The 15225-nt window shown below is 39.9% G+C and overlaps 1 protein-coding gene across 3 annotated transcripts in view; it reads right to left on the reverse strand.

Annotated features, from left to right (window-relative positions):
* DCDC2 (doublecortin domain containing 2) overlaps positions 1–15225 on the reverse strand; it is a 55292-nt gene that overhangs the window by 34384 nt on the left and 5683 nt on the right. For 2 of the 3 annotated variants that reach the window (XM_048938551.1, XM_048938553.1), the window contains exons 3-5: positions 4782–4799; positions 1455–1531; positions 1213–1344 (exon numbers count right to left, since the gene is read on the reverse strand). In XM_048938551.1, the coding sequence (XP_048794508.1) occupies positions 1213–1344; positions 1455–1531; positions 4782–4799 (227 nt within the window). The remainder of the gene's footprint in view (positions 1–1212; positions 1345–1454; positions 1532–4781; positions 4800–15225) is intronic. The other variant, XM_048938552.1, reaches the window with a different exon arrangement.

A 15225-nucleotide genomic window follows, 5' to 3' on the forward strand; every position in this document is an offset into this window, starting at 1 on the left:
ATCCTAGGAAGTAGAAAAAAATGATTGTGTGAACAGCTGTTATTATGTTCACTTCAGGATTGCGATAGCTGAGAATCAGATCCAGAAAGCTGAAAAATGAGGTTAGGTTAACTTTGATGGAAGTAACAGTGGTAAGAAGCCAGATAGCAAACAAAAGACAAGAAGGACGGAGGGGAAAAACAGATGAGAGCTAATACTCAACAGACAGCATTATCTTCATCTTTTATGGTCTGCACCATCTCTGGAAAAGTAATCACAGGAACTGAGTCAGATTATTGCATTTTCACTGATTTGAGAAACATTTTGCAAGCTTAGCCTCAGAAATTGCATAAGAAAGGAAGAATGATTTTCCACCCCTTTCCTATCTGAAGGATAGATTTCTGTAATGTGCTCTGCATGGGGTAACACTGGAACATCGGTCATTTGCCAGTGCACATCTTTGGCAGCCTGTTTACACAGTAAAGTTTATCATGGAGACCACATATCATTCTGCTCTAAAACCTGCAGTGACAATCAGATCTCGTTCTAGAGAGCTTATTTTACATTTCAAGTTGATTGCAATCAATCTACAGCATATGCTGGGGATACCGTAACAAGTAGAGCAGTGGAAAATACTGGAATGCCCTAACTCTTACCTGGAGGCTGAACTGGCTGATTATAAAGCATACCTTTGTCAGAGAACAGGTCTTCATAGACCAAAGCACCTAAAGCGTTTTCCTTGAAATTGCCCCAGTGAGTTAAAAGGTGAAGCTGGGGTGGAATAAAAGGCATATTTAAAAACAGGAATTTCTTTCTCCAAAATTAAAGGTAAAAAAGGACATTCCAGATATTTTGACTGGCTTTACAGAGGTCATTTATGTCATTTTAACATGTTGTTTCATAATTTATATTAAATACATTGGATTATTATTGTATTATTGCATACCTGCTAATTAAACATTTAGTTGAGAAATAAGAATTGAATAACATTTAGAGTTTTGGTGTTGTTTGTTTGTTTGTTTTTTTCTTTTTAAAAAGCAGTTGAAATTATACAAGAAACTGATCTAGAGTAAATGCATTTCCAGGCTTCTAGAATCATAGAAGAGACCCCTAAAGGTAGTTTTCTTATAGAGGAAATTCCTATAAAACAGGCATGATCCATATCTACTTTCAGAGTTTTAAAAACATATGTAAACAGCAGCTGTATCTCACAAATATTCAGCCTCCTGATACCTGTGAACAGCTCCACTTCTGAGGGAAACCTTTGCTGTAACCATTTCAAGAATGTGGTCCCAGTGATTCAGAGTTTTCCTGGGTATAAGGAGTCGCACTACAGGGCTAATAAGGTCTCCATTAGCAACCAGGCTGAAATAAAGCAAAGTAATATAATTTGAAGGACCATTTAAAGCAAAAATCATCTGAAGTTAAGAAAGGAATTAAAAAATAGTATCTCAGTAACTGAAAATTCAACTTACAAAATCGTGTAGGGTTCCTGGAACGGTTTTCGAAACCGTGCTGACGCAGTGATTCTACTGTGAGTAACTGGCTTGACCTGCAAGGACAGAGAGAAATAGAAATCACTCAGTCTTCACAATGGGGTAGAGCTTTCCCTGACCACCAACAAGAAGAGTGGAGAACCCAGAGAAAGAAATTCCTGTTTTTAAATATGCCTTTTATTCCACCCCAGCTTCACCTTTTACAAAGCATCCAGAATTACTATTGCAGGTTCATAGGCTTGTTGAACGACAGCTACAGCGTAGCACAACATAGCTGTATGGGAACTGCTGAACCATGGCTTGAGACACTGATTGATCACCTGGGGAACGGGCAACTGAACTGCAGAATAGAGCATGGACATTTCTACTATTGTGCCCTGTATTGAACAGATATTGCACTGACATCAAGCGGGTTGTTCAACATTAATGTCATTCTATTGAATTGAAAGTTATGCAATATTGACTAGGTAGGATTCCTTTTGGAGTTAATACACACAAATTTAAAAAGAAAACAGAATGACAGGTAGATGGAAAGACACAAAGACACACAGAAAGATACGCTCCAAACTCAGAAGAGGCCATAAAACCACACTTCAATCCTCTCTGCAATGCAACACTCAGGTTTCTATGATCCACACTATACTAGCACCAGTTAGAAAGCATTCCCTAAACACACAGGAGCACTTCTGTGTCCCAGGTGTGCCCAATTATTTACTTGTTCCTACAAGCTGACAAAACCATTAATATTGAGGTAGACTCCTCAGAAGATCCTAGTGTTACTGCATGCAGCCTGATCACTAGGCCCCTGAGAAAACAAGCAACGTGACAGATGCTAAGGGCTCATGTATGATTCAAAGGATTGTATTTCTGCCAATAGCTGCTATCATGGTATCAGCTTGCAAGTCTGGCTTTTAAATTGCTCCTTCAAAGAGTTATTAATATTTGTGGCATCATTTTGAGGCTTTTTGTTTTCCAAACCAAGGAAGCTGCAAGGAGCTGTAAGATAGGGTCAGCCTGGACAGACACTTAGTATTTTTTCTAAACATGGCCTAAACCAGAACGAAATACAAACTTGTATGATTTTGCTAAACGTGCCTAAATCAAATTTGTCTCCTGTATTAAAAGGTGGAAATAATATGTTAATACTATATTACATTTGCTAATGTAAGACCATAAAGATTAGCAGGTAGAAATGAAAAGAAGACTGTGATAATACGGGTATGCTTAAAACACTGGACAGGTTCTTCTGCTTCTCTTCTTTCTCCTATGGAGAAAGGTTGAGGGAATTGGGCTTGTTTAGCTTGGAGAAGGCTCTGGGAGACCTCATAGTGGCCTTCCAGTACTTGAAGGGAGCGTAGAAACAGGAGGAGGAATGGCTAATTAATGAGGGTGGATAGTGATAGGACAAGGGGAATGGTTTTAAACTGAGACAGGGAGGTTTAGGTTGGATATTGGGAGGAAGTTTTTCACCCAGAGGTGGTGAGGCACTGGAACAGGTTGCCCAAGGAGGCTGTGGATGCCCCATCCCTGCAGGCATTCAAGGCCAGGCTGGATGTGGCTCTGGGCAGCCTGGGCTGCTGGTTGGTGACCCTGCACGTAGCAGGGGGTTGGAACTGGATGAGCACTGTGCTCCTTTGCAACCCAGGCCATTCTGTGATTCTATGATGCTATGCTTGGTGAAATGCATAGATGACACTGCAGTTTTTGGGAGTTTAGATCAGAGTAGTTTAATAAGAATAAATTAAGCAGGTACTGAGCCACACAAGCTCCTCAAATAGTCCTTTGTCACACTCAGTGTGAATAGTGAGGATAAGCACACTGCAACTGTCTTTGGGGTCCTCACATGCTCTTACACATATATTCAGGCTACCACTGCACGTCAGGAAGAAGAGGGATAACTAATTTCTCTGGGACTGCGAGGTTCTTTAAGGCACATCTTATACTTGATCAGCTTCAGCAACCAGCAAAAAAACACCCTATCCACCATTCTTCTAGATAAGCTGACTGTCATGCTCGTGTTTGTTTTTTTTGGCCACCACAGTCTTCAAGTGACCATCTCATATTGTCTAGAACAACTTCTGTGACTAATGTGAAACTACTTACAGGTATGAGAAGAGCTTTAATTTCTAAAGCAAGCCACAACATTTAAATTTGCAGTGGCAGACATCAATAAAATACCAAGTGCTTAGCTACTATAAATCAGTGCAGTTCCTTTGAAGCATGTAGAGTTATGCAAACTCGCTCCAGAGGAAGACTAGATTGGGGATTTAATTGAAGAATACATAAGACTGCTGGTATTTCTCATGTAGGAGGTACCACAACATTGCACTGTCTGGAATAGCCTGACCCCTCTGGCATTACAGTTACACATTAACAAAGATGTGAAGCTTTGTGATTACATTAACTGATGAACATCACAAGACCCCTAAATCCTTCTCTTCCCCATTTGCATCAGCAATTGTGAGCATATTTACATTAGTCAATGTTCTGGCCCCATTATGATTTTATCTTCAAGTTTTGTACAATTTCAGAGGGGTTTACAGGGTCCACTGAAGAGCCTTTTCCACATCCTACTACCAAATGTTTCTGTTTCATAATTTGCCATCAGATACTCATGTCCAACACACAGCAGTAACACAAAACATTTAGAACAGGAAGGAGAAAATATCATCATACTAATTGAAACTTAGAGGGAACTTTAAGCAAGCAAGATAAAACTAATCAAATGGGGATTTGCAATGCAAGAGGAGCCATGTGTGCTTGGAAATGCACTATGGGACCTCTGGCTCTTAAAACAACCAGAATTTTTACCCTCCTATCAAGAATTTCCTCTTTCTTGCAGTGCCCCTTACGATAAGAGTACTCTGGGTCTTTCTCAATTCAGAGAACAGTTACTACCTGCTCATTAATTCAGTGAAGCACCTGGCAGAGCCTGAGAAAAGCAAAACAGCTGAACTCAGCACCATCTGGGCTCTAGGAGCTAAGATCTCTGTGAAAACTTGACTTTCAGAATACTTTCTACAGAGTGTCTCTTAGATCTAAGCATACACCTTCAGGAATAATTCACTGTGGTTGAATTTGTGTTGGTGAATGTTAGCTGCAGCTGAGTGCCTCCTTTGAATATACAAAGCCACTATGCAGCTAAGCATTTAACTGGTGCAATGGTAGAAAAAAGCCCAACGGAATAAAGTATAGTTGCTTTGTAACATTTTATACAACATTTATAACATATGCTAAATATTCACAGAATTTAACAACTATGTACAACACACTTAAGACATCACATAATCTACTTTAAGTACTTACATCTTCCCCTGTTGACTGCTGGCAAAACAAAAGCAAAAACAAAACAATCAGCAGCCAAACTATCCACTCAGGCTTACTGTCATAAATATTTATATTAAAAACAGTTTTTCTATGGAAATCATTTTGAATAAGCGTGCTTACAGAGATATATGTAAATGTGTATATTGTTTATGTTTGTGCACACATTTACACATCGACTTAATACAGTTTTCATAGAAAATTTTCTGTTATACTTACGTTCAGCTGACACTGTGAAAGACTGAAGAACAACTAAAAGAAATTATCCTTTTTCAAATAATGTAGATGGTCTTGGCACTCAGTAAAAATTCAAGAATACTTGCTGTCCCATGCTTTTAACTCAAAGAAATGCTATATTGAGAAGGCAAGATTAGATGTACAGCACTCCAGGGAAAGTACGGTAATTGAAAACAGCTATTTTGGTAAGGTGTCTGAGCAGCACACACACTTTGGTTTGAAATACAAACCTTAAAAAGACTGTTTTTCATTTCTTCATAAATGAGCATTATAAAGAAAAAAATAATCACTAAAATGGAGATGCAGCAAAATATTATCTATTTCTTCTGGCTCGTGTAAAACTATTTGGTTATCCCCATGTGCAATGATTTTTCTTCTACAAATGCTGTGTTATGCTTTTCATGTATTCTATTCAAACAGAAGCTGGAAAGTAGGACAGACTTAGAAAACTTCTTAACACTTCTGTTGGGTACTTGGGACTTGAGGAAGGTGTGTGGCCATCCTTATCTTGACTTTTCCCTCCAGTGTATGTTAAAATGTTGAGACAAGCTAAATACAGATAATTGTCCGGTAGCAATTTCACAGGTGGCCATGAAGGCTTGGGAAAGAGATGGTGTCACTAAATAATTTATTTCCTTTTCTTACCAGAAGAGAGCCCTGGCCACTGGGTCAACTTGAGCAACTGCAGGATTTATGGGTTTACAGAATATATGAAGCCAGGCTGGGTGGCAGAAAGACATCAGCCAAGCAACCTTACCTCTCTGAACCAGGTGCTCTGTGCCAGTTTGGTTTATACCTGTTTAACAGTTTGATTTTCTCAATGGTTTTTAACATTATCTTGGGCACTACTAACATTTCACTTATTACTCACGTCACTTTATGAATAACCTTTGGAAGTTTTAATATTTCAACACAATGACACATACCAACTTTATCAGCTCATGCAGTGAGCCGTGGCTTTACCAGTTTGTTACAATTGCCTGTTTGTTAATCAATGTGCACAGGAAACAAATGAGAACAAATATTTGCATTCCCTTAGGGTAGAACAGGGGTCAAAAGAACTAAAACCCCATTTATACATACAGTCACCATCCTACTATGTGAAACAAAGGAATGTTCAAGGTTGACTGATCAAAAGCAAATTAGAAAGATAAAAGTTACTTTTTCTAAGGCTGTTACAACATAGGAAATATCATACCTACTTCATAGGAATGTGACTTTTTGCAACAGGCATTTTAATACATTTTGAGTAAAGATGAGCCAGATTCACAGAGGAGTTTTTGTCAGTACGAAAATGTTTCAGTTATCCTACATCGTAATAAATCTAGATAATTTCCTTTTCCCTGGCCTTGTTACACTGCTAGATGGTAGACTGGATAGTAAAAACAGCCTTGAGCAAGTGACTAATGACCTTTCTGTTGGCACCAGTACAAATGACTACAAATATTCAAACTCCTATTAACTGGCTGGATTTCCAGGTGTATACAAAGTAGATCACAAAGTCTCAGAGCTTGAGTATTTTCCCTAAATTCATTACACATTTAAACCAGAAAGGAAACTCTGATCTTCATGGCTGACCAGAAGAGCCTGAACCTGTGAACAGTGACAGCTGAAGAATAAAAATCAACTATAAGAAGAGCAGATTTTTCTTCATTTTTAAACAGAGTTAAAAGTTGTTAATGCTTTACAGTAAGAAAATTTAATATGCAGCAGCATTAAAAGCTGCAGCACTGGTATCTCTTCCCTTCCTCCCATTTTCATCACAAAAAGAAAAAAGAAAGGACAGTTACCCTACAGAACAAGGCAGTCATCTTAGTTGAGGAAGTGACTAACCTTTGAGTTTCATATCAGATGCAATACAGACTATGAAATCTCCAGTGACATGATCCAATGACCCTACGAGTCTCTGCCTTGCTCCAAAATATACTAAAACCAATCTGTAAGCCATTTGTATTCCATAATTTAAATAATCAGAATGATACAATTCAGACATACAGAACTGTGCAAACAGTAATTTTTACAGGGCAATTAGAGAAAAAAGACACAGCTATGTTTTAACGGGATATCTAGACAATTCTTCTTCAAATCCTCCTGGTATTAGATTATAAACACTCGGGAAGAGTATTTGTTTTGTACATCTTGTTTTCCTAATTATGTTACCAAGATACTAAATACCAAACAGTGTAATAGAAAGCTTACCTATTAAAGATATTGCTCAGGAGATTCAGGATGTATATCACTTTTTTCTTTTTTTTTTAACCTTTGCATACCTTTTTTTTTTATGTTACCTTTCCCATATTATATTGAGCCTCAGAGAAACTGGAAGTTTCTCACTCAGACTTCTAACAGCAGTAGAAGCAATCAAGCTGTTCACATGTGGACTTATGGTTCCCTCTTTTCTATTTTATAGTGGCATAGAGTTATGAAGCAGACCTTTATCCACAATTTCTTCTCAGACACGAATATTCTGTGTACAGTAATTTTGGGTACCACAGATTGTGTTTGTTTGTTTCACAACAACAAAACAAGCAAACAAACAAACACAAAAAACACACTCCCATGAGTACAGATTGTTTTGGTATCAGATGGCTGTAACTTTCACATTCTGAAGCAATTTCTAAGATGGTTATTAAGGAATATTCTCCACAGCATTGGTAACACCCTGTTAACATGGTAACACCATGGTAACATTGGAGTACCATGTCCAGTTCTGGGACCCCCAGTAGAAGAGAGAGAGACCTGGGCATACTGGAGAGAGTTCAGAGGAGTCCATCAAAGTAATGAAGGGGAGAGAGCAGCTCAGTTCTGAGGAAAGGCTGAGAGAGATGGAATTATTTGGCTGACCAAGAAAAGGCTCAGGGGAGATCTCATTGATGCCTATAAATTCCTGATGGGAGCATGCAAAGAGGATGGCTCTTTCCATTGGTGCCCAGTGCCAAGACAAGAGGCAGGGGGCACAAATCAGAATAGAAGAGGTTCCCTCTGAACACCAGAAAGCCCTTCTGTACTGTGTGGTGATGGAGCACTGGTGCAGGTTGCCCAGAGATGCTGTGGAGTCTTCTCCTTGGAGGCCTTCAGCAGCCACCTGGACATGAAGCTGGGCATCTTTCTCTATCTGTCCCTGCTTGGGCAGGGGTTGAACCAGATGGACCCAGAGATCCCTTCCAAACTCAACCAAGCTTTCAAAATTCAATTTGTACAGATTCCTCCAATCATATCGTTGTCCACAGATAAGAGGAGAACCTGTAAAAAGGATGAACTTAAAGGATGTAGAAGGAACAACTGCTAAAACAATTATTACAAAAAATTTGATTTTAAAATGTTGAGGAACAGGGGGAAATCAGAGAAATGACCGCTCCTTATAATGCTTCAGTAGCAATATATCAGATGCATTTTGAGGCCTATTTCAATAGTAAGTTCTGACCTACCAAGTCTCATGCATTGTATTGTCCATCTCATTTTAATTGGCACTGGACAATCTAGGGAGTCTTTCCTCCTGATCCAGGTTTCCTTGAAGAACAATGCATCTGAGTGACCCAACCTTTGATCTGCTGAGGACTATGTGTGGCTCACAAGATTCCATAGCTGATGTGCAGCCACTGGAGACCACCAGCAGAAGACACATTCTGCCAGTCGCATTCTCAATTACACTAAAGATGGATGTTCTGGATTCTGGGGTTGCATGCAGACGCATATACTGAGGTTATACACGGATTAAAGTTTTGAGGGATCTTAATTGAGCCTTCAAAGACTCGTTAGTGAAAAGACTGTTCACAGAATCAGAGTTATAGGAGTGGAAAGGACCTCTGGATATCATCAAGTCCAACGCTGCCTGATAAAGCAGGTTCCCCACAGTACATTGCATAGGAAACCATCCGAATGGGTCTTGAATATCTCCAGAGAAGGAGACTTCACAACCTCTCTGGTAAGCCTGTTCTAGTGCTCTGTCACCTCACACAGTGAAGAAGTTCTTCCCCTTGTCTGTATGGAACTTCCTGTGTTGCAGCTTTTGCCCGTTGCCCCTTGCTCTGTGGCTGCACATCACTGAAGAGTCTGGCCCCATCCACTCGATTCCTGATATTAATCTAATTATAATTTGGTAACGTTAGATATTTATAATACTGTTCCGTTCCTTGAACACACAGCTGCCTCAAAGAGAGAACTTAAAAGAAATAGCTACCCCCAGAATCTGCAAATCCAAAAGCTCTTCTCATTCATCAGCAGCTTACCCACAAACCATACACAATGACAAGTAAAATTAATCTTCCTGAGAGCACAGGGAGAGACCATCTAGATCAGAGAGCGTGTCTAAAGAAATATGAATGTCCACACTGCACATATAATAATTGGAAAATAATATTCAGTACTTTTTAGCAACCAATTATGCTTACGATAAGCAAATGGTAACTATGTTGGTCAGACTTCCTCAAGAGGTTTACTAGATTCCTCAAGCACATCATTTAAAATGTATTTATACTTGCAGATCACCTTCACTACAAAACAAAACTCTCTTTCAAAACATGAAGCTCAGTTGCCAAAAGAAGTGAAGGACAGATACAGACCTGAGGAATATTTTGTATCAAAGCTTAAGCTTGAGTCAGAATGAAATGTTAGTGATATTTTCTCTATCAGTAACTAAATAAAAAGTTTTGAGCTGTATTATTACAGCAGGAGGGCACTGCCAGAGGCTTCAGAACAGTCAAGAGCCTGGCTGCCATCTGAGCAGCTCACAGGTTTCACATGTCCCTGGGAAAAGTCTCCTTTCATCCTTACTGTTGTCCCTGGTTTAAAGAGGGAGATGTCAGAAATTCAGATTTACTCTGCACCCCACTCTCCCTTCAGAAAGTCTAAACCAAGATGGAACGTGACATTTCTGGGGGATTTAGCTTGTTGCAAAAGCCATCAAATGTGAATTACAAGCTTTAAAAAGACTTTTCCTAGGAAGCTTGCTTCAGCCTTCCATGCATGTGAACTACCACAGTGCTACAGGGCAAAAGACATTTTGTCACTTGCTCGTTGAGATAACAGCAAAACAGAAGGGAAAGAGTACTGCTATCTCAATGAAAAACTTGAGTCAGGTAAAAATTTACTCATACAGACAATCTGTTTGTCTTCACAACTGATGTTCATTGCCTTATTTATGGTTTGTTCTTCCCTTATGTATGAGCAGTGCTGTGAAAATGAGCTGAGTGGAACACTGTTCTGGTGTCACAGCTGCATGAGAACTATGGAACAGCTGGGGCTTTTCCAAAACTGCTGCACTGCAGCTAATGTTAAATGAAGTACAGTGCAAATGGTCAAGGAAGCACTCAGCACCCCTAACAGTGGATGAAGTGAGGTAACAGAGATGTGGTTTGAAAATCCCATCTGCTCTAGCAGCACTCGGCAGTGGATAATTTGTGAAGATGTTCCTGATAATTTCCCAAATGTTATTTATTCAAAGCTTATCTCAGAAATCAGGAAACTGAGAGGATATGCTAATGTAGCCCTTCTTCATTCGTTATCCTCTGCTATCAGTGTTCTATACACAAAGCTTCACACAGAAGTGCAAGATCCTGCACTTCTGGTCATCTTCAGGATGAGGGAATCTTCAGAGGGAACTTTCAAAGGGAACCTTACAGCAGCCTTCCAGTACCTGAAGGGGCCTACAGGAAAGCTGGAGAGGAGCTTTTTATAAGGGCATGTAGTAACAGAATGAGGGGAAACGGCTTTAAACTGGAAGAGGGTAGATTTAAATTAGATTTTAGCAAGAAATTCTATATTGTGAGGGTGGTGAGACACTGGAACAGATTGCCCAGAAACGTTGTGAATGCTGCCTCTCTGGAAGCATTCAAGGCCAGGCTGGATGGAGCTTTGAGCAGCCTGGCCTAGAGGGAGGTGTGCCTGCCTATAGCAGGTGGTTGGATCTTAAAGGTCCCTTCCAACCCAAATTATTCTATGAAAAACAGAACTACGAGTTCAAGTCTATAGCTGAGATAGACTGATAACTAAAAGTAGCAGTTTCCCATTATCTGAGTGTTTAACTTCCATACTTCAGTCATTTAGAAGTCTTAGACTGGTAGAGAATTAGATTTTAAGAAACCAGATTATAAGAAATTAGATTTTAAGAGACCAGACATGGATTAAAGAAATCTATCATTGATTTTATAAATTATAATTTCATTGAAGACAACAGTGAAACCAGATGTGTATCAGTAGAGTGGCTAAGGTCTTTTTTAGTAATGTTTTTAAAGGCTCAACTCTTATCAATGACTGAGTCTCACAGACCAAGACAATAATTATTTTGCAAGATTGTAACAGTGTTGTTATTTCTGTCATATTTTAACTATTTTTAACACAATGCCTATTTTTAAAAGAAAAGCCCTTGAAAATAAAGTGTTACGTGCAGTTGATACACCACAAAAAAAAGCTGAAACACAAGCTATCTTGCATTACTCTACTTACAGTCTTTTGGATATTGACAATACTAAGAGACACATAACCCACTCACTCATATTTCACCAAAATGGTAAAATCAGCTTCTATAATGAGGTATTTCTGATGCAGACTTTGTTCTGTTTAGGCAGAAAAAAAGGCGTCTTGCCAAACTATTTCAATACTGACCCTTCTTACAGACAATCACATATATTTGCACATTCCACTTGCCGCATTAAATAGTGCCTAATGAATTATCCAGTGACACGTATTTTATTCATTGGCACAACACACCTACATTCAGACATTTTTGACCAAACCTTCCTCAAAGCTCCTTGTCATTTGCAAAGGACACACCAAGGAACACAGGCAATTCCTAGCCCATTGTCTTTGCCAGCATCAGACGCATCAGGCAAGGTGAGGTGAGCCTCACAGGCAAACAGAACCGTGGTATTTGAGAAGCTTCAGCTAAAAATGGAATAAACCATACTAAGCAGAACTAGTACTGCTCTCACCAGAATCCAAGAGGTTGGAAGGGATCTCTGGAAATCCACTCCCAGATGTTCAAGCCCTTCCTTGGAAGCTCAGGCTCACAGTTACAGACTGTTGTAGAGGAGCCTATTCCTGATAGAGACTTACTATATTCTGTCACTCCCTGAGAGAAGTGAGAAGACAGTTCAGTAAGAAATCAATGCTTTGTATTTTCCATCTATTTTTCTTCCTGAATATAGGTCACAGTATTTATATTGTATCTTGAACAAGATTTCTTTCTTGTTTAATTCCATTTTGACACATTTTCTACTTATATACAAATCTAAAGTAATTGAAATGCTGCCTTCAAAGAACAACATTAAAATATTTGCAAGAACAGATGTCAAATATTTGGCAGCTTACATAATACAAATAAAGATTTACAGCTGCCTATGAATACACAACATAAGCATGCCTTTATTCCTTTTGCCTTCCTCTTCACTAACCAGATTTGGAAATAAATATCTGTAATTGTTTACTGGAGGAAAACCTACAAAATCCTACTTATCAGGTAGGAAATGTCAAAGTGTGCTGCATACCACCAGAATTCATCCCCTTGCATATAGGCATAGTGACTGCATCCTTAACCATTGACCATGAATTTCCCAAACAGTGTTTCTCTGCCATCTTTTTTCATCTTCCAAATCCTTGGTAAACAACATAATGTATGTACAGAAATCTGACTGTCTTCAGCACCAGGCCAGGGTCAACGTATTTCTAAAATCTGGTATAGAGAAAGCCACAGAATCACAGAATAGTAGAGTGGGAAGGGACCTCTGGAGATCATCTGGTCCAAGCTCACTGCTAAAGCCGATTTCCTAGAGTAGCCTGCACAAAAAAGTGTTCGGGCAGATTCTGAGTATATCCAGAGGAGACTCAACAGTCTCTCTGGGCAGCTTGTACCAGTGCTCTGTCACTCTCAAATAAGTTGTTTCACAGAATCACAGAATGGCCCAGGTTGGAAGGGACCTCAAGGATCATGAATCTCCAACCCCCCTGCCACATGCAGGGCCACCAAACTCCACATTTCATACCAGACCAGGTTGCCCAGGGGCCCATTCAGTCTGGCCTTGAACACCTCTAGGGATGGGGCATCCACAGCCTCTCTGGGCAGCTGTTCCAGCACCTCACCACTCTCTCTGTAAAGAATTTCCCCCTGACATCCAACCTAAATCTTCCCTCCCTCAACTTAAAACCATTTCCCTTTGTCCTGCTGCTATCTCCCCTTTCAAAGAGTTTACTCCCCTCCTGTTTGTAGGCTCCCTTTAGGTACTGAAAGGCTGCAATGAGGTCACCCCGCAGCCTTCTTTTCTCCAGGCTGAACAAGCCCAGCTCCCTCAGCCTGTCTTTGTAGAGGAGGTGCTCCAGCCTCCTGATCATCTTCATGGCTCTCCTCTGGACCCTCTCTAACAGCTCACAGTCTTTCTTGTACTGGGGGCTCCAAACCTGGACACAAAGCTTCAGATGGGGCCTCACAAGGACAGAGTAGAGAGGGACAATCACCTCCCTGTCCCTGCTGGCCACCCCTCTGCTGATGGAGCCCAGGATACCATTTGCTTTCTGAGCTGCAAGAGCACACTGCTGGCCCATGTTAAGTTTTTCATCCATCAGGATCCCCAGGCCCTTCTCTGCAGGGCTGTTTCTCGTATTCAGATGGAACTTCTTGTGTTCCAGTTTGTTCCCATTGCCCCTTGTCCTATCTCTGCAGTGCTACTGAAAAAAAGTCTGGCCCCATCATCTTGACATCTGTCCTTTATAAGTTTAAGTTGTATAATAAAACCAGTGCTGATAGATTCAAGACCATCTCCTCCTGGGGGCAACAATACCAGCAAAGCTCCTGCCTCAATTCTGGATGCACTGCATTCAGGAATAACACAGAACAAAGGCTTTTCTTTCTGTGATAGCTCACCCTTGAGGTTGTGCTCAGAGGAAAACCAGGTTCCTGTGGGACATGAACAGGTGAGAAGGGTGGTAGGCAATCCCCAAGAGCAGGCTTTATCAATAGTCATTGCAGTCTCAAATCTCACAGAAAAAGCATTATTACTGAGATCACATTAACGGCCTATGGTCCAGAGCACTAATGCAAGAGGCCTGACAAATTCCATGTTATAAAAAACAGAGAGAAGCAAAATAAGAGGTGGAGATGATGAAGGATAATCATTTAATATTTCAGCACTAGGGCAAAGAGAACAGGAATTGTCCTGACAAAGATCAGCCTAAAAACATACCCTGATTTTAGCCTGGAGTTATGTGTGAGGCTATCAGCAAGCTTTCCTGCTGCCCCGTTCTCTTAGCCCACCAGAACCCTACCACTCACACCTGACCACAGATTTCTCCATGCATGCATACTTTCAAAGCAGTCCTTCCTACTGAAGTCATTGAAACAACTCACCTTTTGAAAGTTTCACTTTACGGTTCTTGCAGGCTGGAGCTAAAAAATTTTCTCATAATTTGCATTTATGTAGATTTCTTTTTTCTAACAAAACAAACTGGGAGGATTTTATTTTTGAAATTCAATCTAAAATACTGCCTTTTGAAAGCAAAACCTTTTCGTGGGCTTTGTATCTTACAAAGCTTCATGGAAAAACATGATTTATTTGGTTGCTGATGCAAATGCAGCAGAATCAAAAGGAAAATGTAGCAATACTTCTGCTGGTCTTCGTGCTAAAACACAGACACATTTTTGATTTCAAAATGAATGTTTTGAAAAAAAGATGTGCAAACAGAACTTGCTTCCTCAAATCATTTTAGCATAAATCTATTTAGGCATTAAAACTTCAGTTACTGGCCCCCGAAAGTTCATTTCTAGGATTAAATGATTAAGGCCCCAAAATAATGGTGTTATTCATAAGTCCAGATAAAAATCTGTAAAACCTTACCAGGTTTCATTTCATTTTTAGGACTCCTCAAGTAAATCAATAACAGAAAGTTAAACCTCACATGGAGATGGTTTATACTGGTTTTCCTCAAAATGGATGGAAGTGCTCAGATATGACTGCATACAGAAGTCAAAGAAGCCTCTCTCATCAAACGTGCAACTGCAAATAGAAGGAACAACTTCTGCAAACGTTTCTCCACGTGCTTAGAATTTCTGTTGTATTCAGAATCTTTTAAGGATTGGCAGCAAATTCATCAGCTTTAAAACAAGCCTTAATATGGCAGTTGTCTTGCTAACTAATTCTAATATCAGAACTTGGTTAAGAGGCTTCTGGGGAGACAACTGCTTTCTCACCAAGGGACACTT

Source organism: Lagopus muta, chromosome 3, assembly GCF_023343835.1.
Source record: "Lagopus muta isolate bLagMut1 chromosome 3, bLagMut1 primary, whole genome shotgun sequence".
In the NCBI taxonomy this organism is placed as follows: domain Eukaryota; kingdom Metazoa; phylum Chordata; class Aves; order Galliformes; family Phasianidae; genus Lagopus; species Lagopus muta.